The 24,794-nt window shown below is 45.2% G+C and overlaps 1 protein-coding gene across 3 annotated transcripts in view; it reads left to right on the forward strand.

Moving 5' to 3' along the window:
* MTF1 (metal regulatory transcription factor 1) overlaps positions 1-24,794 on the forward strand; it is a 41,587-nt gene that overhangs the window by 10,420 nt on the left and 6,373 nt on the right. For 2 of the 3 annotated variants that reach the window (XM_032432822.1, XM_032387467.1), the window contains exons 3-10: positions 5,589-5,827; positions 6,773-6,904; positions 9,453-9,526; positions 9,976-10,112; positions 14,151-14,225; positions 19,630-19,726; positions 20,451-21,034; positions 23,991-24,054. In XM_032432822.1, the coding sequence (XP_032288713.1) occupies positions 5,589-5,827; positions 6,773-6,904; positions 9,453-9,526; positions 9,976-10,112; positions 14,151-14,225; positions 19,630-19,726; positions 20,451-21,034; positions 23,991-24,054 (1,402 nt within the window). The remainder of the gene's footprint in view (positions 1-5,588; positions 5,828-6,772; positions 6,905-9,452; positions 9,527-9,975; positions 10,113-14,150; positions 14,226-19,629; positions 19,727-20,450; positions 21,035-23,990; positions 24,055-24,794) is intronic. The other variant, XM_032387460.1, reaches the window with a different exon arrangement.

Here is a 24,794-nt window from a genome sequence, read left to right on the forward strand (position 1 = left end):
GTTATCGGGGAGCACACATTGGCTTTGTCAGTCAACCTGTCTCCCCTACCTTTAAACACAAATACCTTCCCCAGTCTCTGTCCTCTCCCAACTTTCTCTCCTCTCTCTTCTCAGCCAAGTTCCTTGAAAGAGTAGTTATATTCATGGTCTTTAGTTTCTTGCTTTTCCCTGACTTCTCAGCCTGTGACATTCTGGCTTCTAGTCCTACCCCTCCAGTGAAGCTAATCTTGCTGGGGCGCTTAGGATCTGGCGAGTCAGGTGAACCCAAGAAATGCTTCAATAGTCATCTCTGCTACATTTGACCTAGCTGACCATCCTTCCTTTGTCATTTGTCACCCTTTGTCACTACTTTCCTCAGCATTAAGTCCTGCTGGTTTGTTTTTGTTTGTTTGTGTAATCAATCCTTCATTCATTCAACAAATATGAATGTGGTGCCACTCCTCCACCAGGCTAGACCCTGAGGCTGTGACTGAGACAGACGTGGGCCCTGCTCTCATGGAGCCTACAGCCCACCAGGAGAGTAGCCATTCCTGCATTTAACTCAACAAGTAGTTATTTAGTTAGTTATTTAGTGCCTCATGTTCTCCAGCTACTGCCATGCCCACCAACCAAAGAGCTAATGATGTAAAACAGTTCCTTGAGGAAGGAGCTTTTAATGGAAGCTTGAGTTGGCCAAGTGAAAATCCTGGACGGGAGTAGGGTTGGCCGGGCAAGGAGACAGGGAGGGGTAGTTAATGATTGATTGCACTGTTCCTTATAAAGTGACCAACTGCTGTCGCATCTTAAGAATGAGAGTCTGCTCTTATCAGCCGCCATTGTTGACGCGCTCTTATTGAGACATGCTACTCTTTTATTGCAGCAGCCACGGTCCCGCTTCTCCTTCCTGGTCGGTGACTATTTTGAAATCTCTGCCTGGCAGAACCAAAGAGGTTTTCAGTCTTGATGGGAAATCAGGATATAGGCACGAGAGGAAAATTAACAACACAGGCTAAGTGCCAAATAAGTGGTATAGTTTAATATGATTGGAATTCAGAGAAGGGCACTGTCACTTCGTCGTGTGTTGATCGTGGAGCGCCTTGGAGGTAGTGAGGCCTGAATGGAAGGAAGAGAGAGACTCAGAAAAGCAGAGAAGGAAGCACGCACTTCCAGCAGAGAGAATGGAGAGAGCAGAGGCAGGCGAGTGGGGACTCACTGTGGCGATTAGGGAAGGGGGGTCCTGTTGCCTGTAGGCCCACAGAGCCTCCTGTTGGGCTGGTGATGGAGTCACAGGGGAGAAAGCAGAAGACACCTACGGGGGGACCTTGAATATCAGGCGAAGGGACGTTCGCATCTGAGCATAGAGGTGGCATGTGGAGAATACATTGTAGAACAAATCTGGGAACGATTGGCTTCAGACGTAGGCACTGAGACACGAAAACACCTGGACTTCGGGGTCAGTCATTCTGCTGTCATCAAGTGTTGACGGAGCACCTCCTGTGTAGTAGTGGGAAGGCTGCGGAATGAAAAGTGAGGGAGCACTTGTGCAAGACTGTGTTAGGGGTTGGACAGATGAGACAAGGAGTGGGAGGGGAGACGGGAGGAGTTAGGGCTCCTCCCTTCCCCACACCCACAGGTTTTAGGGTTTGGCAAACTGTGGCCCACAGGCCCAGTCCATCCAGATGCCTGTGTTTGTAGAGTGGTTTTTACATTTTTAAATGATTTGTTTTAAATCAGAACAAGAACAGTATTTCGTGATATATGAAAATGATATGAAATTCAAATTCCACTGTCCATAAATAAAGTTTTTCTGGAGCACAGCCTGGCTTGTCCATTTATATATTGTCTATGGCTACTTTCACATAATAGCAGCAGGGTCGAGTGGTTGGAACAGAGTCTACATGGCCCACAAAGCCTTAAATATGTACCATTTGGCCCTTTATGGAAACCTTGTACACCCTTGAACACACCTGTCCTTACCTCAGTCCCTCTCTGCTCTCAAGTTGCCTGTCCCTCTTCCCACCTGAGGTTTTTCCCTCCACTAGCCTTTTATTAATTAATTAATTAATTAATTATTTTTAAGATTTTATTTGACAGAGAGAGACACAGCGAGAGAGGGAACACAAGCAGGGGGAGTGGGAGAGGGAGAAGCAGGCTTCCCGTGGAGCAGGGAGCCCGATGCGGGGCTCGATCCCAGGACACTGGGATCATGACCTGGGCTGAAGGCAGATGCTTAACGACTGAGCCACCCAGGCGCCCCTCCACTAGCCTTTTAAATACCCTTCTCTTTTTTATATTCTTCTCAGATCCTCAGCTTCTCTTTTTTTCTGGGACCTTTGTCCTTCCAAATATGCTCAGGACCTACCCTACTCAAAAAAAAAAAAAAAAGAAAGAAAGAAAGAGAAATCCTCATCAACTCAGAAGCCCTCTCTTGCTGCTGCTGTCCATCTTTCATCTTTACCTCCACTTCACCTTTGGTTTATTCACCTTCCTCCAGACTTCGGGCCCCAGCAGTCCATTAAAACTAGCCTTGCTAAGCCATTAGTGATTCCTAGCTGTTGGATCCAGGAGTTGCCTCAGTCCTGTCTTCCTTATTTTCTTGGACATTTCATGTTTGGATCATTCTTTTTCCTTGAGATCCTTTTTCTGTTGGCTTCTGTGCCGTCGTTCTCCTTGGCATCTCTTCCTGTTTTCCCCTCCCCTCCCCCCACTCACCTGTCAGTGGCTTCTCTTCTTTTACCAGCACCTTACACATTGGTGACTTTCCGAGGTCTAGCCTTTGTCCTCTTACAAGAGCTATTATTTTATTGTATGCCTATGCTACGCCTGTCACTATATTTAAATGGTTTACACAAATTATTCTTGATCCTTACAACAAACCTAAAAACATAGGTTTTGTTTTCTCCATGTTATAGATAAGCAAAGTGAGGCTTCGTGCACTTAAGTAATTTTCCCAGGGTTACAGAGTAAGTGGCAGAGCTGGGCTTGAACCAGGGCCTGCTACAGGTTAAGTCATCTACGTGTACTGATGACTCCTGCCGTAGGCTTTCCTTTCAGCTTGCAGCCTGTATGTCTATCTACTAGAAGTTTCTACCGGGAAGTCCTCGCACCACCTCAAAGCCAACTCATGATCTCTTCTCCACCCTCCATCCAGCCCCAGCTTGGTGGTGTGACCATCTGTTTAGTCATCCAGGCCATACTCCTGACCTCGACTTTGCCTCTCCCTAACCCCTTCCACTTCTCTGCACCCAGTTGCCACTATGGCCAGTCATTCCTCCCCCTTTAATTTCTCTGGAATTCATCTCTCATACTGTCCACTCTCACTTCCCCGTTCAGGTTCTTCTCATCCCCTCCTGGACTATTGTCCCTCTTCTCTTAGTCTCTATGCCTTCTTCTGTTCTTTTACCCTTCCAGTCCATCTTCCACTAGGCTACCAGAAGGATCTCTCCTAAACTGCAGATCTGATATGTTGCTCTTTTGGTTGAAATCCATTGGTGAGCCCCCATTGTCCTATTCTTCTAGCTTGACTAAGGAGGCCTCACCTTATTTTTCTAGATCCTTCTCCTTATAGCCTCTTATATACTGCAGGTATGTTTGTGGTTCACTGTACCAGCACACTCATTCCTCTTTCCATGCAGTTCCCAAGGTGTCACCTCTTTTTTTTTTATTTGAGAGGGGGTGCAGATGGAAAAGGAAAAGCGGACTCCCCACTGAGCAGGGAGCCTGATGTCTCGATCTCACAACCCTGAGATCATGACCTGAGCTGAAGTCAGATGCTTAACCTACTGAGTCATCCAGGCACCCTGTGTCACCACTTTCTAGACTCCCCTTCTCTTCCTGGTTTGTCTGAGGAACACATTTTCAGTTTATCCCTACAACAAACAGGCAAGTGAAAAAAACACTTCAGAGAGAGGACCTCAGCTTCTGAGCCTTTTACTACTTCTAGTCTTTCCAGGAAGAGTTAGGTTTCCCTTTTTTATATTCCCTAGGCACCTTGGGCAAATATCTGTTGTTGGGCTCAGCATAGTTTATAATAATTTGTGCACATACGCCTCCTTAAAATTGGCACTCCTTAAAAGCAGAGATTTTTGTCTTGTTCACTTGTTTATCTGATACGGTATCTAGCTTGTTGCCTGGGACCTGAGAGTTCAGTAACTGTGGGATGAATACTAATAGTGTAGTTGGAGATGTGGACTGGCTTTGGAGCAAGGTCGGGTCAAAGGATGAAGATGTTGGTGAAAGCTGAAGAGGAGACAATACTAGCACCCTGGTGTGTACAGCATCAGATCATTCACCACGTATTTTCACAAATGTTTGATCTCATTTCGTTCCACTCCACAGCACCATTGAGACAGGCAGGGTAGGCATTAATACTCATTTGAGAAATAAAGAACTGAGGCTCAGAGAAGCAAAATGGGTTGCGGAAGGTCTTGAACATAAGTGCCAGAAATTCAGTCTCCTCCAGCCCCGTCTAAGGCTGCTTCCCTTGCACTGGGGCAGGCATGGGAGGGGAGAGATAAGTTCCAGAATAAACCTACATATCAAGGTGAAGGGAAAGGCGTGGCTTCGAGGAGGAGAAGAAGATAAAGAGAGCCCTGTGGAATTGCTGTGCTGTGAAGGACAAGTTTTCAGGAGGGGAGGGCGATGCAAGAGGTTTGCAAATAAGTGAAGGCAAATGGAGAAGGATGGAAGGGTTTGGCCACTGGGAAGTGCAAGAGAATAATTTCCTGCAGTGAAACCAGCTTGCCAAGTTGTTAAGGAATATGTGGGCATCGAGGGAGAGGGAGGCACACATGTATGCCACCCTCTCAAGAAGTTTGGCGGTGAAAGTGAAACCGAGAGGCTGGCATTTTGAGAAATGTCATACCAGCAAATAATCCAAGAAATTCACGATACAGTATTTTCATTTCATAGACTTGAAACTTTGCAGTGGAAACTATGCTAGGGAGATACCGCTTGATGACTGAGTATGTCAATGTCAGGATGTTTTAGACCCAGTTTGACATTGGTCAATTCCAATCAAGGTGGGGTGCCATAAAGCAGGGTGTTTAATCAAGCCTTAAAACAAAGTCAAGGGACGCCCGGGTGGTGTAGTCGTTAAGCGTCCAACTCTTGGTTTCGATCTCAGGGTTATGAGATCGAGCCCCGTGTCAGTCTCCGCGCTCAGTGGGGAGTCTGCTTAAGACTCTCTCTGTCCCTCCCCACTGCACACACAGTCTCAGTCTCTCTCTCTCTCTTTCTAAAATAAATAAATAAATCTTAAAAAAAAAAAAAAAACCAAAGCCCAAATGTTATTTCAGTATAGGTAACTGTAACAGTGTGGGCCTACCTTTAGAGGCTAGATGTATGCTAGAGTTTGAAAACCCCCCTTAGTATATTCATTTAGAATATTCATCTGCCTACAAGCTTATCTCATCCCTGTGACTTATTATTTGTTGTTCTGGCGTGATTTGATCAAGGGGAAGATTTCCCCACTTTGTTGTTAGAGGTTGTTTTCTGTGTTTATGATACGGACCTCTGTGTGTCCACCTTTCCTGGGAGCCAGGCTCTGGGGGGAGTTAGGCCCCGGGCAGCTCTTCTGTCCTGTTGATGAGGTGTCCTTTGTCTGCCAGGTAAAGCGGTACCAGTGCACCTTTGAGGGCTGTCCCCGCACCTACAGCACAGCAGGCAACCTGCGCACCCACCAGAAGACTCACCGAGGAGAGTACACCTTTGTCTGCAATCAGGAGGGCTGTGGCAAGGCCTTCCTCACCTCCTACAGCCTCAGGATCCATGTGCGAGTGCACACGAAGGAGAAGCCATTTGAGTGCGACGTGCAGGGCTGTGAGAAGGCGTTCAACACGCTGTACAGGTCGGCCTCTCCTCCAACCCCTGACCCTGGCCTTGTGATTGCAGAGCCCTCTCCTGGCCCTGTGCAGATGGGCACTTCCAGCGCTTTAAAGGGCACAGCTGGGGGGCGCCTGGGTGGCTCAGTCCGTTAAGCGTCCGCCTCTTGGTCTCAGCTTAGGTCTTGATCTCAGGGTCGTGAGTTCAAGCCCCGTGCTGGGCTCCACACTGGGCATGGGGCCTACTTAAAAAAATAAAATTAAAAAATAAAATAAAGAGCACAGCTGTGCTCTCAACTGTTTGAAATTCGCTGGAGGAACTTGTTACTTAAAGATTGACATATATGGGGTTGGTTAAAAAGGATAGTACATTCGTGTTCAGATTGGTATCTCCGGGAGTGACATACTGGCCTGGGGATTTTAATACTTGTACTGTTGCCTCCCCTTGGCTCAGGGTCTTGTACAGAGGCTTCTGTCATTTTCTTTCCTTCCTCACCTTGAAGATAACTTTTTTCTACCACTCATTAGCCAGTTCTCTTGTACACCGTTTGTATCAGGAGACTTCTATTAGTCTTCAACTTTGGGTCTAAAATAACAAACGTGGCAATAGCTAACGCTTAGGAAGCACTCACCGTGTGCTAAGCACTGTCCTGAGTTCTAATCCTCACAGAGCTGATACGTAAGTGGAAGCACAGAGAGGTTTTGTAACTGGCTCGAGGCTCCCCCATCCAGTAGGAAGTGGGACCAGAATTTGAGTCCCAGGCAGTCTGGCTGCACAGTCACACTCCTACCACTAGGCTACATACTTCTCTGAATTTCTCTTCAAGCAAAAAATTTTGGATACTAATATATTATGGATATGGAATTCTTAGGCACTGAATCCTGAAGCACATTAAGCTGACATGGGAGGGGAGGCTCTTTCGTACATTATGCAAATGACAGAGGGACTTTGTCTCTGGACTGTCTCGCAGGCTGAAAGCACATCAGAGGCTTCACACAGGGAAAACGTTTAACTGTGAATCCGAAGGCTGCAGCAAGTACTTCACCACACTCAGTGATCTGAGGAAGCACATTCGAACCCATACAGGAGAAAAGCCATTTCGGTAAGTCTTACTGTCATCTGTTTGTCGCTGACCAGGTTGCAGCTGGGTGTCTTCATGTGGCCCTGACATTTTTCAAAGCGGAAAGAAAATTCCCTCCGCTAGTTCTTTGGCAGCTACAACCAACTGCCGCACACGGGAGGCGTGGCGATGGGTTCTAAGAGCATCCTTACTCTGGACTCTGGTGGTAGCCTTTCTGCCTCATGCTTTCCCTTTTTCAACGAGCAGTTGTTGAAACTCACTTAAGGTGGGAGGCACTTTCATCGGTGCTAGAGAAATACTAAGACACACGCTCTTCTCTTGGGCACGTAGTCTGGTGAGAAAGAAACCCCCAATAACCAGACAGTACATGAGACCGAGGTGCTCAAACGACTCTGAGCACAACGGAAGGGAGAGCTACCTAAAAATCGAGGTGGGGAGAGGAGGCGATGAGAGGGGAGATGAGGGGTAAGAATGCAGGTATTTTATTTTGTGGCTTGTTTAGTTGTTGCCTTGTAATACGTGTGTATTGACACATATAGGAGCATCCATTTTTGTCTGTATTTCAATCTATATATACATGTGTATGTATGTATATTTAATACATCCACGTGTAAATGGGTAACCTTGAGGGAAGGGCTTGTATCATCTACCTTCTTCTCTGCTCATAGTGTAGAGTGTGGGTCTGGGCATTCAATAGGGGTTCAAAAACAACTTTGGGATGATTATATGACTTTTTTATTTACTTATTTATTTATTTATTTAAAAAATTTTGTTTGTTTATTTGACAGAGAGAGAGAGACAGCAAGAGAGGAAACACAAGCAGGGGGAGTGGGAGAGGGAGAAGCAGGCTTCCCGTGGAGCAGGGAGCCCGATGCGGGGCTCGATCCCAGGACCCTGGGATCATGACCCAAGCCAAAGGCAGACGCTTAACGACTGAGCTATCCAGGCGCCCCTATATGACTTTTTAAATAAGATCATCAGTTTGTAAGGATTTCCCCTAAATATAATATAGATGTATTATTGAAAACTTGCCCATAAACATTGTCTCTGAATTGTGGCAGGAGAGACTGCTGTTACGTACATGGCATCAAATATGCTACCTTCCCCCTCTCCTTATCAAGATCGTTAGATGGTGCCCCTGTCTTCAGGGGCAGTCAACTCTTAAACATCAACTGAATGGAATGGTGTTTTAAAATTAAAGATTTGGGGGCGCCTGGGTGGCTCAGTCGTTAAGCGTCTGCCTTCGGCTCAGGTCATGATCCCAGGTTCCTGGGATCGAGCCCCACACTGGGCTCCCTGCTTTGCGGGAAGCCTGCTTCTCCCTCTCCCACTCCCCCTGCTTGTGTTCCCTCTCTCGCTGTGTCTAATAAATAAATAAAATCTTTAAAAAAAAATAAAATTAAAGATTCATTCCTGAGTCATAGCCCCTCTAACGGCAAGAGTATTTATTTAGTTAGTTAGTAAGTAAGTAAATAAGTAAGCTGTATGCCCAACATGAGACTTGAACTCAAAACCCTGAGATCAAGAGTCGCATGCTCTACTGACTGAGCCAGCCAGGTACCCCTGAAAGTAAGAGTATTTAAATCCTAGTTGGTTACTCTCCACATTTTGCGACGCTTGGGTTACTTTTTCCCCCATAGGGCTGTTGAGGGGACTCTAATTTCTATTCAATCACATGCATTTTTTGATGATTAAAACTGCTAATTTTTCTTGAATATTAGATGGGGCTTTAGACACATGATTATATATAATTAAGAAGTAAAGTGCTCCAGAGAAGCTTTCTATTTAAAGAAATAAAATACTTTGGCTTACAAGAAAATGCATTCATTCATATAAATAGTTACTGAATGCCTGCTGTGTGCAAGAACTACAGCAGATGTAAAGGACTACTTGGACCCTGCCCTCAAAGAGTTTATAATCTAGGAGAACAGATAACAAATGTATACACGTAGAGATAAAATAAGATTGGAAATGACAGATGCCATAAAAGAAGCACATAGATAAATGCCTCAGGAGTTCTCAGGAGGGAGAGATTACTTCTAGCTCTGGTTATCAAGAAAGTAAAAGAGAAAGAAATGGATCTTGACACTGAGATTATAAGTAAGTCATTACAGCCACTATACATTCTATATTATACGGTCAATGTAGTTGGGACTGATTTTGTTGTAGTGTTATATTTTAGGCCTCCTGCCTCTGTGAGAGCCTCTGTCCCCACTATTGACATCCCTGGTATTCCACTGGCAGTAGATTTTCCATATCAGCTCTGGATCGTCAATAGAATTCTGTTAAGTAATTCATCAAAAGACTTTTATTGTCAGAGCTCTCAACATGTGACTTACTTGTAGGACAAGAAATATTTATCCTGGATCATCAGTTCCCTCTGTTCCCAGATCTGTCACTTTTTCCAGTGACCTGTCTTCATTTCCCATCTCTAAAACCAATTTCCTCGATGAGACCTCAGTGTTCTGAACATGTGTTTTAGTTTGAGCTTGTATTTATAAGAGATGGTGACGACAAAGACCTGTTTCCCTAATGACTGCTGTTTCTTTTGCTTAAACAACTTCCTTAGGTGTGATCATGATGGCTGTGGGAAGGCGTTCGCGGCAAGCCACCACCTTAAAACTCACGTCCGTACACATACTGGTGAGTTTAGGCTGATTTGTAGTTTTCCTCTTAACCTTCATCAAGCCAGTAAATATCTGTGTTTCCCTTGGGACCTGTAGAGCTTCGTGGAAGGAGCAAGCCTAATCAGCTTAGCATTCACCTATAATGTTTGAGTTTCTTCCAGAGGTAAAAGGATCTAAAGGTTGGACTCAGGAATCCAACCTTAAGAAATGAAACCAGTGCAGAGATTCTCAAAAGAAGAAGCTGAGGGGGGAAAAACATATCTTCTCTTTAAACTTGCCAGGGCAGGCTATGTTTGTTCTACATTCAGTTTTAGGACTGAAATGGTTAACATGTAATTTGTCCAACTTGTAACAACTGTTACCTGAACCCTCAGGAATATTTACTTCCCTCTGTTAGGGAAAAGTAGATGTCTGAATCCAGTGAAATGACTATGGGAATATTAACACTATTTGTCATTCTTGCAGGTGAAAGACCCTTTTTCTGCCCCAGTAATGGCTGTGAGAAAACATTCAGCACTCAGTACAGTCTCAAAAGTCACATGAAAGGTCACGATAACAAAGGACATTCATACAATGCACTTCCAAATCACAATGGATCAGAGGTGCGTGGTGTTTTGTCCCTTGTTTTGATCTGGGCAACATGGAACAGCAACAGTTGTTTGTATATCAAAATAAAAGGTCAAAACGTCTTCTCTATGTATCCGTCAGTGAGAGGGAAGAAATCAGGGTCAAGATCTGTGTCTTTGTGACAGGATGGTGCAAGCCAGAAATTTCACCAGGCGCCCTGTACTTCAGCTTTTGATTCGGCTCTGCCTCCTTCCCATCACATATGGTGCAAGAGGTGCCTTGTAACCAGAGGTCTCAGATGGGTCAGCCAGATGCTCTAAAAGGGTCTTATTTTCTCATTTGTGTACATCTGTACTTGAGTTTGGAACACAAATTAATGCTTTGCTTCATACATCTGTTTAATCTATCATTGGAGAACCAGGCAGAATCTGGAAGGTTCCTTGCCCTTTTGAACTGTCTGTAGGCCAGAAGGTTTGAGAGCCACTGACGGGAGGTGCTGAACCACAGAACATTCTTCTGCAGTTTTGGACAGTTGGTCTGTTCTTTGCCAAGCCCCTCTACCATATTTCCCTCTCCTCTGCAGCTCCATTCTGGAGAGGTCCTAGGAGAAATTTGCTGTTTTTACTTCTTCTTCTTCTTCTTTTTTTTAAAGATTTATTTATTTATTTGAGGGAGAGAGAGAGAGCGACAGCACATGGGGAGGGGCAGAGGGAGAGGGAGAGAAGCAAACTCCACTAAGTGTGGAGCCCAGTATGGGGCTCGATCTCACAACCCTGAGATCACAACCTGAGCGGAAATCAAGAGTCAGATGTTTAACCGACCGAGCCACCCAGGCACCCCTACTGTTCTTACTTCTAACATATTGGGCACTTATGTATGTCTCTTAAACCTGGGAAGTGAGTATTATTATTATCTTACTATTTCATAGATAAAGGAACTGAAACATACTGACCTCCTTTTGAAAAATGAGGTTTTTACCTAAAGTAGGTAATATGATTTTGATTTGGGGAGAGACAGCATACTTTAATTCTCTGGTTTCCAATTTTTAAATAGCAAAGGATCCCTTCAAACAGATTCTGCCCCTGTATCTTATCAGTAATAATAACTAACATTTACTGAGTGTTTACCTTGTGCCAGATTCGGTGCTAAGTGCTTTTATATGGATTATCTCACTCAAAAGAGCTCTGTGAGGTCAATACTATTATTAGCTCCACATTACCAATAATGAAACTTTTGAGACAAGGAGAAATTAAATGACTTGCTTAAGTATCCAAAGCTTGTAATTACTCTAATTTAGACAGGCAGTCTGATTCCAGAGCCTGGTTCTTGACCCCTGTGTTGTGAGAGGCAAAATAACGTTAGCTGTGACGGCTGTGGCCTGTGGAGCTCAGCTGCCTGAATTCAGATCCAAGCTCTGCTACTGATCAGATGGATGCCTTTAGGCAAATGGCATCTTTGTGCCTCAGTTTCCTCTTCTGGAAAACCAGATAAAAACATTAAGATCTGAGAGTCTTCGTCTACTAAGCTGCCTGTACTAAGTCGTGATCAATCTTCTCATTCATGTGACAATCCAAGGACACTTTAATTGGTGACAGCCCCTAAGCACCGGGACGCCCCAGTGCATGGTGCTCAGGTCTCGTCTTCTCTGGGCCGCAGCTCATTCCCCAGTAAAGGGAAGCTCCTCTCGTCCCAGGCTTTCAATGCCATCTAGATTGCCTCTGAGTCCTAAATAAAGATCTCCAGCCTGGATCTCTTCCTGAACTCTAGCCTTGTACAGACAGGCCCGACTTAGGATGGTTTGATTTTATGGGTGTGAAAGTGATATGCATTCAGTACAAACCATACTTTGAATTTTGATTTGAATCTTTTTCTGGCCTAACAGTAGGCTGTATGATCCTCTCTTGTGATGCTGGGCAGTGGGAGCAAGCCACAACCCCCTGTGAGCCCTGCAATCACCAGGATAAACAACTGATAACACTTCCAACTATTCCAGACCCATTCAACTGGTCTGTTTTTTCCCTTTCAGTACAGTATTCAGTCAGTTACAGGAGCTAGTCAGCACTTTGTTATAAAATCAGCTTTGTGTTAAATTATTTTGCCCAATTATAGGCTAATGTAAGCGTTCTGAGCGCGTTTCAGGTAGGCTAGGCTAAGCTGTGATGTTTGGAAGGTTAGGTATTCAGTGCATTTTCAACTTAGGCTGGGTTTATCAGGACGTAGCTGCACTGTAAGTTGAGGAAGAGTAATATATTCAGCCTCCCTCTTCAACCCAGAAAACATCAGTCTTCTCAAATTTGATATGTCCAAACCTCCTCCACCTACAGGTCCCCACCTTAGTAAATGGTACCTCTGTGTTTTTAGTGGCACAGGCCAAAAGTCTTGGAGTCGTTCTTGATACTGCTTTCTTTCCCCTCATATCCCACATCTGCCAGCAAAGTCTGTCAGCTCTACCTTGAGAATATACGTAGAATCTGATCATTTCTGATAACTTTGTTCAGGCTGCTGTCACCTTTTTTCTGGATTACTGCGGTAACCACTAAGTGATCTTCCTCACACCTTTCTCCTTCTCCCTACTCCCACTCTGCCTTGACACAGACTGGTTTACCTATTTCACCCAGGGCAATCTTTCTAAACCATAAGGCAAATAATGTCTGTTCTCTGTTCATAACTCTCCAGTAGCTTCTTGCATCACTTAGAGCAAAAGTCAGAATCTTACAGTGGCGCACAGGGCCCTATAGATTCTGGTCTGGTCACTTCTCTGGCCTCATTTACTTCTCTTTCTCTCATTTTAGCTGTACTGTCCTCTTCGTAGTGCCTCGAACAAGGGAAGCCCATTCCTGCCTCCAGGCCTTTGTACTTGCTGTACCCTCTGCTTAGAACACTTTTCCCAGAGATATGCATGGCCCATGCTCTCTTTCCTTCAGTATCTGCTCAAATGCCAGCTTACCTAAGAGGCCTCCTCTGATCTAATAAAAGGGCATCTCCTGCTCTGGCATTCCCTATTCCCTTTACCCTCCGTAGCACTTAGCATCATCTTGTATTCTTTGGGGATTTTGTCACACACCCCCTGCCCCAATGTAAGCTCTATGGTGGCAGGGACCTTGTTTTGTTCATTATTGTATCCCTGGGCCTGGAACAGTTCCTAATACATAGTAGACGCTCAGTGACTATTTGTTGAATGCATGTATGAATGGAAACATCTGATCCATGAGGTAAGCAGGGATACCACCTCAAGTGTGTGAATTGCAGCTGGCATTCTAGGAATCCAGAGTTCAGAGTTAGCTGAGGCAGTCGTATTTGAAAGCACGTCCTCAGTACTGCTGAGTAAGAATCCCTGGGATGCTGGGGACACAGTGATACAGTCGTGGAGTTCCCATCAGCACTGGGTTTGTGTTCTGCTAATTAGCTATGTGATTTTGGACAGTTCACTGTCAGTCTTAGCATTAATTTTCTCATACTTAAAATGGGAATATAAAATACTTCAGGTTCGGGGCGCCTGGGTGGCTCAGTTGGTTAAGCGACTGCCTTCGGCTCAGGTCATGATCCTGGAGTCCCAGGATCGAGTCCCGCATTGGGCTCCCTGCTCAGCAGGGAGCCTGCTTCTCCCTCTGACCCTCCTCCCTCTCATGCTCTCTATCATTCTCTCTCTCTCTCAATAATAAATAAATAAAAATCTTTAAAAAAATAAAATAAAATAAAATAAAATACTTCAGGTTCATATGAATAGCGGATGAGGTCGTGTGAAATTGCTTTGTAAAGGATAAAACCAATTATACAAATATTACTAATTTCATATTATTACAGCTTTTGTTACTTGGAGCCGGAGTCATGAGATTTTCTTAAACTCTTCTATTAACCATCTTTAAGAAATATAAGACAGTCTTCTAAGAATATCAGGATTTTAAAAATTAAAATAATTCACATAGCCCTTTCTTTGGATGGTTTTTACCTCTCCAAGTAACAAATCTTAACATTTGGAACCGTAGAGACATTGTGATCAAGTGTTTTACATGCTATGCTACTATAAATTCTGATTTTTTTGTTACTCAGTTAGAGTTTTTTCTCTTTCACAGGATACAAATCACTCACTTTGTCTGAGTGACTTGAGCCTTCTGTCCACAGATTCTGAACTGCGAGAAAATTCTACAGTAAGTGTACCTGTGATACGAGTATAAGAAAAATAAGTGCAAGAATTGAGTGCTCCCCTTTGGTGGGAAAATTGAGGGAGGCCAGCCTTTGCAGTCTTCCAGATTTGGTTATGTCCAATTACTGACCATTTAGGGCTGTTTTGGTTTATTTCCCGATAGAGCCCCCATGGAGAGGTTGTTCTCTCTGATGTCTAATGCCTTTTGACCCATGTCACTCACTCGATAACCTCTGGCCCCAGAAAATTTCTTTCTTTTATTCGCTTAGCAAATATTTATTGAGTGCCTAGTCCATCAGGCAGTGTACTGGTGCTGAGCTTGTAGTGGTAAAAAAGTAGGTGTGGTCTGTCCTTGAGGAGTTTAAAATTAGTCCACGATAAGGGGCGGGCCAGAATTCACCAGAATTCCAGTTTGCAGACTTCCTCAAGCCCTGCTGATCTGACCAGAGTCTGTATTTGTCTTTCTTGGAGCTCACTGCGTTGGGTTCCTGAAGGGAACCTTCTGTATAAGCTCTCTTCTAAAGAGCAACCCCACTGTCTCTTGATCTGATGGCTTCAGTTCACTCTGTGTGGAATTTCCCTGCCATTCCCGTGGCTCCATGATGTGCCTTGCAGGCCACTGCCTGAAGCCTGAGCTTATGCTCCTTCATGAGGATCTGTGCTTTGCTGTGTCACCAACACTGGTTGTTAAGTGTGCATTGTTTGTTGTTCTTCTATGGTAAATAAACATAGCTTAAGTTGGATTTTCTATGAGTATATGCGTAAATAAGAAGGAATCAACGTGATAGGCAGTATTTGAATAGAGACGGAAAGACTCAGGAATGCCCGGAAATGTGTGCTGGTTCCCAGAGTGTGTCAGCGGGGTCATCTGCAGCGCTTCTGACGACGTGGCTTCTTGGGCCTCACCCCAAGCCTGCTTCATCAGTATCCTCTGGGAATGGCATCTGACACTGCATTTTTATCTAAGCACCCCAAGGCTTGGATTCTTCTGGTAATGGCAGAGTTGCTCTTAACAGACCAACCCTCCCATAGAAAACAACCTCATATGTTGGCCAAATGATCAAGAACAACTACTTGAAGGCACCAAAGAGCAGCCCCCAAAAAGGCAGAGGTAAAGATCGGAAGAAGGAGCCACGTGGACAATGGCAAAGGCACTGGATAGGTTTTCAAGTTTTATGGCTTATCAGCCTCAGGGCAAGCCCCAGGTGACACCAAACAAGATGGCTAAAACTCAGGAAACATTCAGGCTCACTGGCTTGAATAACCAGAGGACAGAGTTCCTAGCTACCGCAGCAGCACCTGGCAAGTGAAGAGCCACAAAGTGGGAGCCCCAGGCTCTTTGTATAAACTGTTCACCTCTCTGGTTGGCCCCCGAACTGTGCGTGTGTGAGACCGACCCTAAGCAGCCCAGCCAAGGCTGAGGAACTGGACAGAGAGGCAGTCGCTGTCCCCTGCAGGGAAGACCGAGTTTGCGGTTGGAGCCTAGCCAGATCAACAGAATAGTCAAGCCGACAAACAGACACTCTTCCAGGAAGTGTAACAGAATCCAGAGTCTCTACAACATATCATTTACAATGTCCAGGGTAATCTAAAATTAGTAAATATAAGAAGAAAGAGGAAAACATTACCCCTACTCAAAGCAAAGGTAATCTTGGAGACTAATCCCAAGATGAGCCAGGTGTTAGCATTCATAGAAAACGATTTTTTTTTTAAGTTTATTTATTTAAGCAATTTCTACACCCAATGTGGGGCTTAAACTCACGACCCCAAGATCAAGAGCAGCACACTCCACTGACTGAGCCAGCCAGGTGCCCCAGTAAACAAGAATTTCTAAGTAGCTCCTTCATGCTCAAGGACGTAACGGAATATGATTGTAGTAACTGAATAAATAGGAAATCTCAGCAGAGAAAAAGAAACTATAAAAAGTACATCAAATGGAAATTCTGAAACTGAAAATGTATCTGAAGTAAAAAATGTACTGGTTGGGCTTAACAGCAGATTGGAAATGACAGAAGAGAGAACCAGTTAAATTGAAGACGGAGCAATAGAAATGAACCAATCTGAAGAACAAAGAAAGACATCAAATAAGCCCTTCATAGGATTTCGCATATCAGAGCTAATAGTCTAAAATGAAATTTCCACACTGGACGGCCTCAATGCCCTCTGAGTTATGGAACCTAAGATTTCTGGGTATAATATCTCTTTAATCTCAGAGGTTGTATTAAATGGTTTGTTCAGGCGTCCACTCCCTGGCCAGGGCCATGACCTAGGACTAAAGAGCTTTCTGGAGCCCTGGGGTCATCAGGTGAGGAATCCTGGTATAGAGGGACATTAAGTCCTTGGGGGGGGGGGGGGCGGAAAAAGGAATGCCTTTTCTACCACAATTGACATCAGCGAGAGAGGCTCTGTCCCTTGGGGTCAAATTACATAGTGTACCCTCACCACCCATCATTTATTCCAGAATTGGAAATAGTCTCATTTGTAGTCTTTCATTCTAAGGCCACAGTTCCTTGAAGCAATAGAATTAATTTTGCTTTGTTCTGCTTAAAAAAAAAAAATGATGAATTGTTAATACCGAATGATACATTTTGATGAGGTCATCCTTTTCTAGGTTTCTGGGCAGCCATGTGTGTATGTGTGTCCCAGAAGTGAGCTTCGGTTTGCTCGGATCTTTTGTTAAAGGAGGGTTGAAGTGGCTAGGGAATGATCCTCTGGGCATCTTTGCTCTTGAGCTCTGGGATCCATCTTGGTCCCTGACAGCTCCCAGGGTTCTTTGTCTCTCTGCTCCAGGCCCCAGAGGCTCAGCCTGTTCTGGTCTCCTCTACCTTGGGGAGCTGCTTGAACTCACTCTGCCCCCAGGGTTTGTGCTCTGAAGCCTGGCAGTGGCTGAGTCACGGTCCCTTTGGCACTTTTTTTTAAAAAATAGTTTTTATTGAGGTATAATGTACATACAGAAAAGTACACCTATCACAAATGTACAGCTTGTTTTGTTTTTTTTTTAAGATTTTATTTATTTATTTGACAGAGAAACACAGTGAGAGAGGGAACACAAGCAGGGGGAATGGGAGAGGGAGAAGCAGGCTCCCCGCTGAGCCGGGAGCCCGATGCAGGGCTCGATCCCAGGACCCTGGGATCATGACCTGAGCCGAAGGCAGATGCTTAACGACTGAGCCACCCAGGCGCCCCACAAATGCACAGCTTAATGAATGATCACAATTCATCACATCCATGTAACCAGCACCCAAATCAAGAAATAGAACATTCCCAGCATCCCAGAAGCCTCCCACCCTCCATGCCCACTAACAGCTATTACCTCTCCCTAAGGATAACCACTATCCCAACTTCTAATAATCTAAGATGGATTTTGCCTATTTTTGTGCTTTGTACAGTTGGAATCATGCCAGTTGTACTGGTTTGTGCTGGCTTCTTCCTTGCAACATCACATTTAAGAAATGAATCCATATTGTTGCATAGTTGTAGATCATTGGTTCTCCTTGGTGAGCAGTATTACACTAAGTGAATGTACCACAATTTGTTCTTTCTACTTCCCTTGGGCATTTGGATAGTTTCTAGTTTGGAGCCATCAGGATAGTGCTGCTGTGAACATTCTCGTAGGTGATCTTTTGGAGTCACACAGGCTTATTCCTTTTTAACAGTGTTACTGCGGATATTTTGTAAACAGGTAAAACAAAAATAACCACCATGAGGAAGTTGTAGAGCTGACAGCTTAGTGGGAGTTGTTAGCCCACTGCTTTTCAAACTGAGTTGTGCCTCTTTATTGGGTTATAAAGTAGGGGATTATGGTCAGCATTTTTAGGGTATCAACACAATAGAGAGTATCAGAAGGCATTGCATGTAGTGAGGATAACCCTCGTTTCGTAGACTTTTGTTACAGTTATGCATATGGATAGTTATGTAATGTGAGGCATGCATGTGTGTATATATAAAATGCATTTCTTACTTTGCATCATGATAAGAGTTTGAAGGCCACTGTCTTGGCCTGTGATCCTTAACTCCCTCTGCACTGGGAGCAGAAGGCCTCATGTTGATTTGTGCCTTCAGTGTGTGTCATGCTGGAAATCAGATTCATCTTCCAGTCAATGGAATCATGCTAGAATAATGGCCCCCTTGGCTCAAATGGGCAGTTTCATCTCGAGGACCTCTAGGCTGCTGGACAGTTCCACTCACCACACTTGCCCAGGCCCAGAGTGATCCTTCCCCCTCCCAGAAGCAGAGTTGTTGCAAAATGACCTTTAAACACAAGTTGGCACTGACACAAAATATGGCCAGGAGATGGGTTTTGTTTGGTCTATACAGTGCTTTGTTTTCAGTTACTTGCTTTTAATTACAAGTCAGTAGATTTCACGTAAAAAATCCAAATCTCAGACCATTCTTGAGCGCTGGAAATCCCCAGTCTGCACATCACAGGGCAGCGTTCCTCTGAAGCCCTTTAGGTGCCAGGGGCACACGCTCTCCGGTTTGTCCCAGCCTCCCGTCCCCACCACCCTGGCTTCATTACTTGTGTTACCTGCCTGCTCTCCTGGAGGCATTTGCCTCTGTCACTCCTGCCCTACCAAATGTGGGGTGGGGGCGGACTAGAGGTAAAGATTTGCTGTCCCCTCCCCTTCACCAAAGAGAACCCTGGAGGTGGCCATTTTATTTGGTGCCTATCAGGAGTCAGACGCTCAGGGCATTATGTTCCCCCCCCACACACACACATTTTATCTTTTTAAAAATGGCCTCTGACGTTTTCTTAATTCTTAATTACAAAGAAACTTGCAGTGACAAACAATAGTGAGTATAAGGCGATAACTACTGCCTCTCGTGAGAAGTTTCTTTATATTGTTTGATTCATTACCATGCATACATGTTAGACTATCATAGAAGTTATGTAATGACCTTGAAGGATACTCACAGTATATTATTACATGAGAAGAGCAGGTTGCAGGTAATAGATATTATACAATCCCATTTTTAGGAAGGATTTGGTCTTCTTTTAGGGCAGGGGTCAGGAAGCTGTTTTTTTGGAAAGGGCCGGATAGTAAAATATTTTTGGCTCTGCGGACCGCAGAGTCTCTGACAAAACTCAGCTCTGCCGTCAGAGCATGAAAACAGCGTGGACAATAAATGAACGAGCATGCATCTGTTCTAGTAAAACTTTATTTCCCAAAACAGGCATGCAGTCTACAGGTCATAGTTTATGGGCTCTTGTTTTAGAGTATCTGAGGACCCAAATCTCCAGTGTCTGAGGTTGAGGGAAATAAATGTCACCTTGGAAAGGAAGAAGTTAGAAACAAGAAGCGTATCAAAAAAGATCATTCTAGTTCTGCTGCTGTGTGTTCTCTCCCAGTGAAGAATTGCCTCAGGATGACAAGTTTCACATCTTTGTCTCTGTCCATCAATCACAGGGCCAGGACCTCAGCACAATTTCACCAGCAATCATCTTCGAATCCATGTTCCAGAATTCCGATGATACAGCAATTCAGGAAGATCCTCAACAGACAGGTTTGTGCCACAGACTCTCTTCCTACTCACGTCTCGGCACCGGGCAAGGGAGTGAATCTCCCTCGGTGACACACCGATGCGGGCGCCGTGAAGTAGATTTCAGTTCCCTTGAACGATGGGTGCGTTTGGTGAGGGCTCCGGGAAGTATGAGCCTTTTGTTTGATTCCATCTTTTCCTCTCCTTCCCTCAGCAAGAGTCTACTTGAGGGCCTGCTTTTCCTAGCCCTTCAAAAGAAGAGGGTCTCCTTCTCCAAAAGCTTTTGTTGGCTCTCAAAAATAAGAGGAGCTGTGAGCTCTTTCTTCTTCTGATGCGATACTGTGCTCATGAGTGGGCAGGATCCACGACCGGCATCAGATGCATAGATCCTTCTGTGTTTGAATGAAAATCTGTCCCTGAAGCTTCACAGCAGTCAGAAAGCGTGTTCGCTGCTTATGCCAAAAAAGGATGTCTAGTCTCTTTTCCAGAAAAGCCTTAGAATACATTTTTTTTGTTACGGTGAAGCCTAGACTAGCTCTTCACATTTAGAAAGAGAGGTCGGTCGTGAAGCCTGGCGCTTCGACCAGAGGGGTCATGAAATGGAAAGCGGGAAGCCAGCCTTCTAGGAATGAAGCTCTTGGCTCTAACGGACTTCAGCTGTCTTTGGTATCGCCATGATGACTGTGTTTTTGTGGCTCCTGTAAGGCTTGGGATATGTATATATATTTCTATTTCTTTTTCTTGCCAGCTGCCTTGATTGAAAGTTTTAATGGTGATGCAGAGTCAGTCAGTGATGTTCCGCCACCCACAGGAAATTCAGCATCTTTATCTCTTCCACTTGTACTGCAGCCTGGCATGTCCGAGCCACCGCAGCCTCTACTACCAGCCTCAGCACCGTCTGCTCCTCCGCCTGCTCCTTCCCTAGGAACTGGTGCCCAGCAAGCTGCATTTGGCAACCCCTCTGCTCTCTTACAACCTCCAGAAGTGCCTGTTTCCCACAGCACACAGTTTGCTGCTAATCATCAAGAGTTTCTTCCGCACCCCCAGGCCCCGCAGCCCGTCGTACCGGGACTCTCTGTCGTTGCCGGGGCTTCGGCAGCCGTACCAGCCGTGGCGGCACCGCCCCGATCACAAAGTACTACTGAGCCCCTGCCGGCCGTGGTCCAGACTCTGCCCCTGGGCGCCAACTCTGTCCTGACTAATAATCCCACTATCACCATCACCCCGACGCCCAGCACGGCCATCCTGCAGTCCAGCCTGGTCATGGGAGAACAGAACTTGCAATGGATCTTAAATGGTGCCACCAGTTCACCGCAAAACCAAGAACAAATTGTAAGTACTCTGTCTAAACGGATCCAGTGGGGTGGAGTGTATTTACATAGGTGACATGTTCCCAGGTTTTGCTTCAGAAAGGAAAATGGTTATCATATCTGCCCTGAAACCTGTGATTCAGCCTCTTGTCATTTTCCCCATGACCGAGTGGTAGAAATCCAGGGAATGCCATGATGCACACCTGCAATAGGAAAGCAGAGAAAGAGCCCTCCCGTTCTGCCAGGTAGCAGGAGGCACATGAACGAATATTCCATCTGCAGTGTCACGCCACCATCCAGGACAGCAGAGCAGTCAACAGACTGCAGAGGCCCAAGAACAATTTAGGAAAGCAGGTTCTTCTCCAAGGCAGAGTCAGACTGATGTGAGAGGATGGTGGGACCCCATCAGGCAGAAAACACAGCAGTGGCCAAGTCAGAGAGATAATCTGTGCTCCCAGGGCCTCCTCGAGAGCCAGTTTCTACAAAAGTATTTGGTCTCGATGATGAAGGAAATGACTTGGTCATTCAGTCAAATATATTTTGAGGGCCTGGTATTTTTTCTTTTTTTTTAAGATTTTATTTATTTATTTGAGAGCCAGAGTGAGCAAAAGAGAGAGCACACGAGCAGGGGCAGAGGCAGAGGGAGAGGGAGAAGCAGGCTCTCTTGCTGAGTGGGGGCTCGATCCCAGGACCCTGGGATCATGACTGGAGCCCAAGGCAGACGCTTAACCAACTGAGCCACCCAGGTGCCCTGAAGGCCTGGTGTTTACCAGATACCATGCATGATACTCTTGGGGTTACAGAAAAGTGAAAACCATGATCTCTTTTTCATAAAAACTTACATTCTAGTTAAAGAGGCTAAAATGCCTCAAAGAAAGTTAACATTACCAGTAGAAAAGTGCCAAATAATAATAAAAATGGTAATAAAAAAATAACTGCAGTGATTTATTGAACCCTTACTATGTGTAAGGGCTCACTGTGCTGATTAAGCACTTTTTGAAATTGAGGGTCTAACGTGCCAGTCATTACCTTACGTACATTATTCTTAGATTACCTTTTTTTTTTTTTTTTTTTAATTTTATTCTACAGGTGGTACAGAGAATTTCCATACACTCCCTGGCCACCCCCCGCCCACCCACCCAGTTTGCCCTGTTAGTAATGTCTTGCATTAGTCTGGCACATTTGTTACAACTGATGAATCAGTATCGATATATTATTACTAACTAAAGTCCATAGTTACATTAAGGCTTACTGTTTGTGTGCACCATTCTGTGGGTTTTGACAGATGCATGATGTCATGTGTCTCCCATTACTGTATTCAGAGTAGATTCACCACCCTAAAAATCCCTATTCTTCAATTGTTCATCCCCTCCCTTAGCAACCACTGATATTTTTACAGTCTCTAAATGTCTGTATGTCTAAATGTGACCCACTGTGCTAACTAAGCACTTTTCAATACTTTGCTCATTTAATCACAACAATCCTAGGAGGTAGGTATGATTTTACCAGTGGAGAGCTGAGGCCCAGAGAAGTTAAGTGACTAGCTCAAGGTCACACAGCTCATAAGTGGCAAAGCTGGGGTTTGAGCATAGACAGATTGGTCCCAGAGCCTGTGCTCCTGACTACTACATCGTGCTGCCAGATGAGGGGTGCAGAGAGTCGGGGCTTGTTGGGTAGCCTTCCAGGGCAGGTGAGCCTTGAGGTATGAGGGGGAAATAGATGGAGAAAAGGATGTACCAAGTAGGAGAATGTCTGGGTAGATGTATGACGCTATCAAACCGAAAAGGTAGTCTAGGGCTAAACAGTGAGGCCAGGGCATTCAGATTCCATAGGTCAGGTGCCAGCCACCTCTGGAGGCCACCTGATTCCATGTTCAGATAGCCAGAGTCACTGGAAAGGCCTTTTTGGTGTCGTAATCCAATCTGCTCCATGTCATTTTTATCATTTTTTTTTTCTGGATCTGCCCTGGGGAGCTGCATGGGGCAGGTGTCATTCCTTTTCCATACAGTTTATTTTTGTGTATGTAAATATGGGTCTCGTTTCTCCATCATTATTTTATAGTGTCAGCTCCTGCAACTTAGCCAGAAGCTTTCACATTCCTCCTAGACTCAGCCAGGAGGGACCTTTTTCCCTCCTTAAAGGGATAAAAGACAAAGCCTTTTTAAGATAATACTTGAAGAAAGCAGAAATCCTGTAGCCAGTGTAACAGGAAGTGTTACCACAGTGAAAGGGGTGATCTCTGGGCCTGTCTCTATGGTCCGCCTCATAGTAACATAAATAGCGCACGTTTGCTGTGGGCTCACCATGCGCCGCAGGCTCCACACGCCTCCTCTCATTTCACCCTCACGGGGGCCCTTGGAGAGGTCCTTTGGTTATCATCCCCATTTTACAGATGCGGAAACTGAGAGTCTAAGATGTTAAATCACTTGCCTGGCCTCAAGAACTAAGAGGTGGTGGGGCTTGGACTTGAGGCCTGGGCCCACCCTGGAGCTGCTCCCCGTGCGGCTTACAGCACACTTCACGGGGCTCTTCTGCCCATAAGAGGGTCTTAGCCGGTCCTTAGTGTGCAGCTTGATCCTTGAGGAGGCAAAAGAACTTTCCAGCCTCACAGAAGTGTCAGGGTGTGGCGGCAGTGGAGGGCTTGTAGGGAAGCTAGCCCTGGGGAGCCCTGTGAGAAGACCCAGCTTAAGCAAAGCAGCCTTGGCGGAGCCTTTGGGCAGACAGAACCTACTAGATTGGGCAGCTGGGAGACAGCCAAGTAGTAGGGGACAAAGCCGGCTGCATCGTCAGCACTGAATGTCAAACAGTGCAGTGACCTCATGTCAGAGCACAAACAAAACATCACTCAGTGCAAAAATCCTTGAACACTGAGGATTTTCTGTCCTCTTGGATGACCAGTACAGTTGGGCAGGCTTCAGGTCCTTGGAGATCTGCCATACTTGAGTGGCTGTAAATGTGATTTTTTTTTTTTCCCCCAGCAGCAAGCATCTAAAGTTGAGAAGGTGTTTTTTACCACTGCAGTGCCAGTAGCCAGTAGCACAGGTATGTAATTGTGTGGGAGCCTGAACAGCAAGTCAACTTTCTGGGCCCCTTGAGGCACAGTTCATTGTTGCTTTGCCCCAGTTTTTAAAACCTCAAATTTGTCAGATTATATTGTTTATTTATTAGAGTATTTCACATTCTCACAACTATTGCAAGTTAGCACACTTACGGCATAAATACCACATTTACCATTCCTTAAGGAGTAATGGTTCTTTCCCTCTCAGATACAGCTTTTAAATGTAACCAGAAGAAAGTTTGACTCACAGTTAATGCCAAAGAGGGCAGCTGTTAATTCACTGGACTCTTTTCTAATTACAGTAATGAAGAAATAGCATCTGGGTCAGAGACTCCTATAGAGCAGAAAGTTCCTTTTTTTTTTTTCAAACTATTTTATAGATTAAGAAACGGGGCCCTGAAAGATGAAGTGACTCCTCCGGAGTCCTAAGTGAGTTTGTGAGAGCCAGAGCCCTAGTTCTCAGGCTCCTGACTCCCACTCTGTTCTCCTTCCCCTGGTCTCTAGCTTTTTTGAGACACACACAGCCTGTCTGATTTCAGAGTGTGCATGTGCAGAGCACACAGACACGCACAAAAGAGCGGGAGGATGCGTGAGCACAAGGCTGGCAGTTTTAAGGGGGATCCCCCCAACCGACTGTGTGTCTGAGACTGGGGATGCAAGTGTGAGCAAGAGGCTCTGCAGGAGCTTGATCTTGGGCAGGGGGGACTCAAGCCCCACGTCCCAC

The sequence above is a fragment of the Phoca vitulina genome, unplaced genomic scaffold (genome assembly GCF_004348235.1).
Source record: "Phoca vitulina isolate PV1807 unplaced genomic scaffold, GSC_HSeal_1.0 scaffold2, whole genome shotgun sequence".
NCBI lineage: Eukaryota > Metazoa > Chordata > Mammalia > Carnivora > Phocidae > Phoca > Phoca vitulina.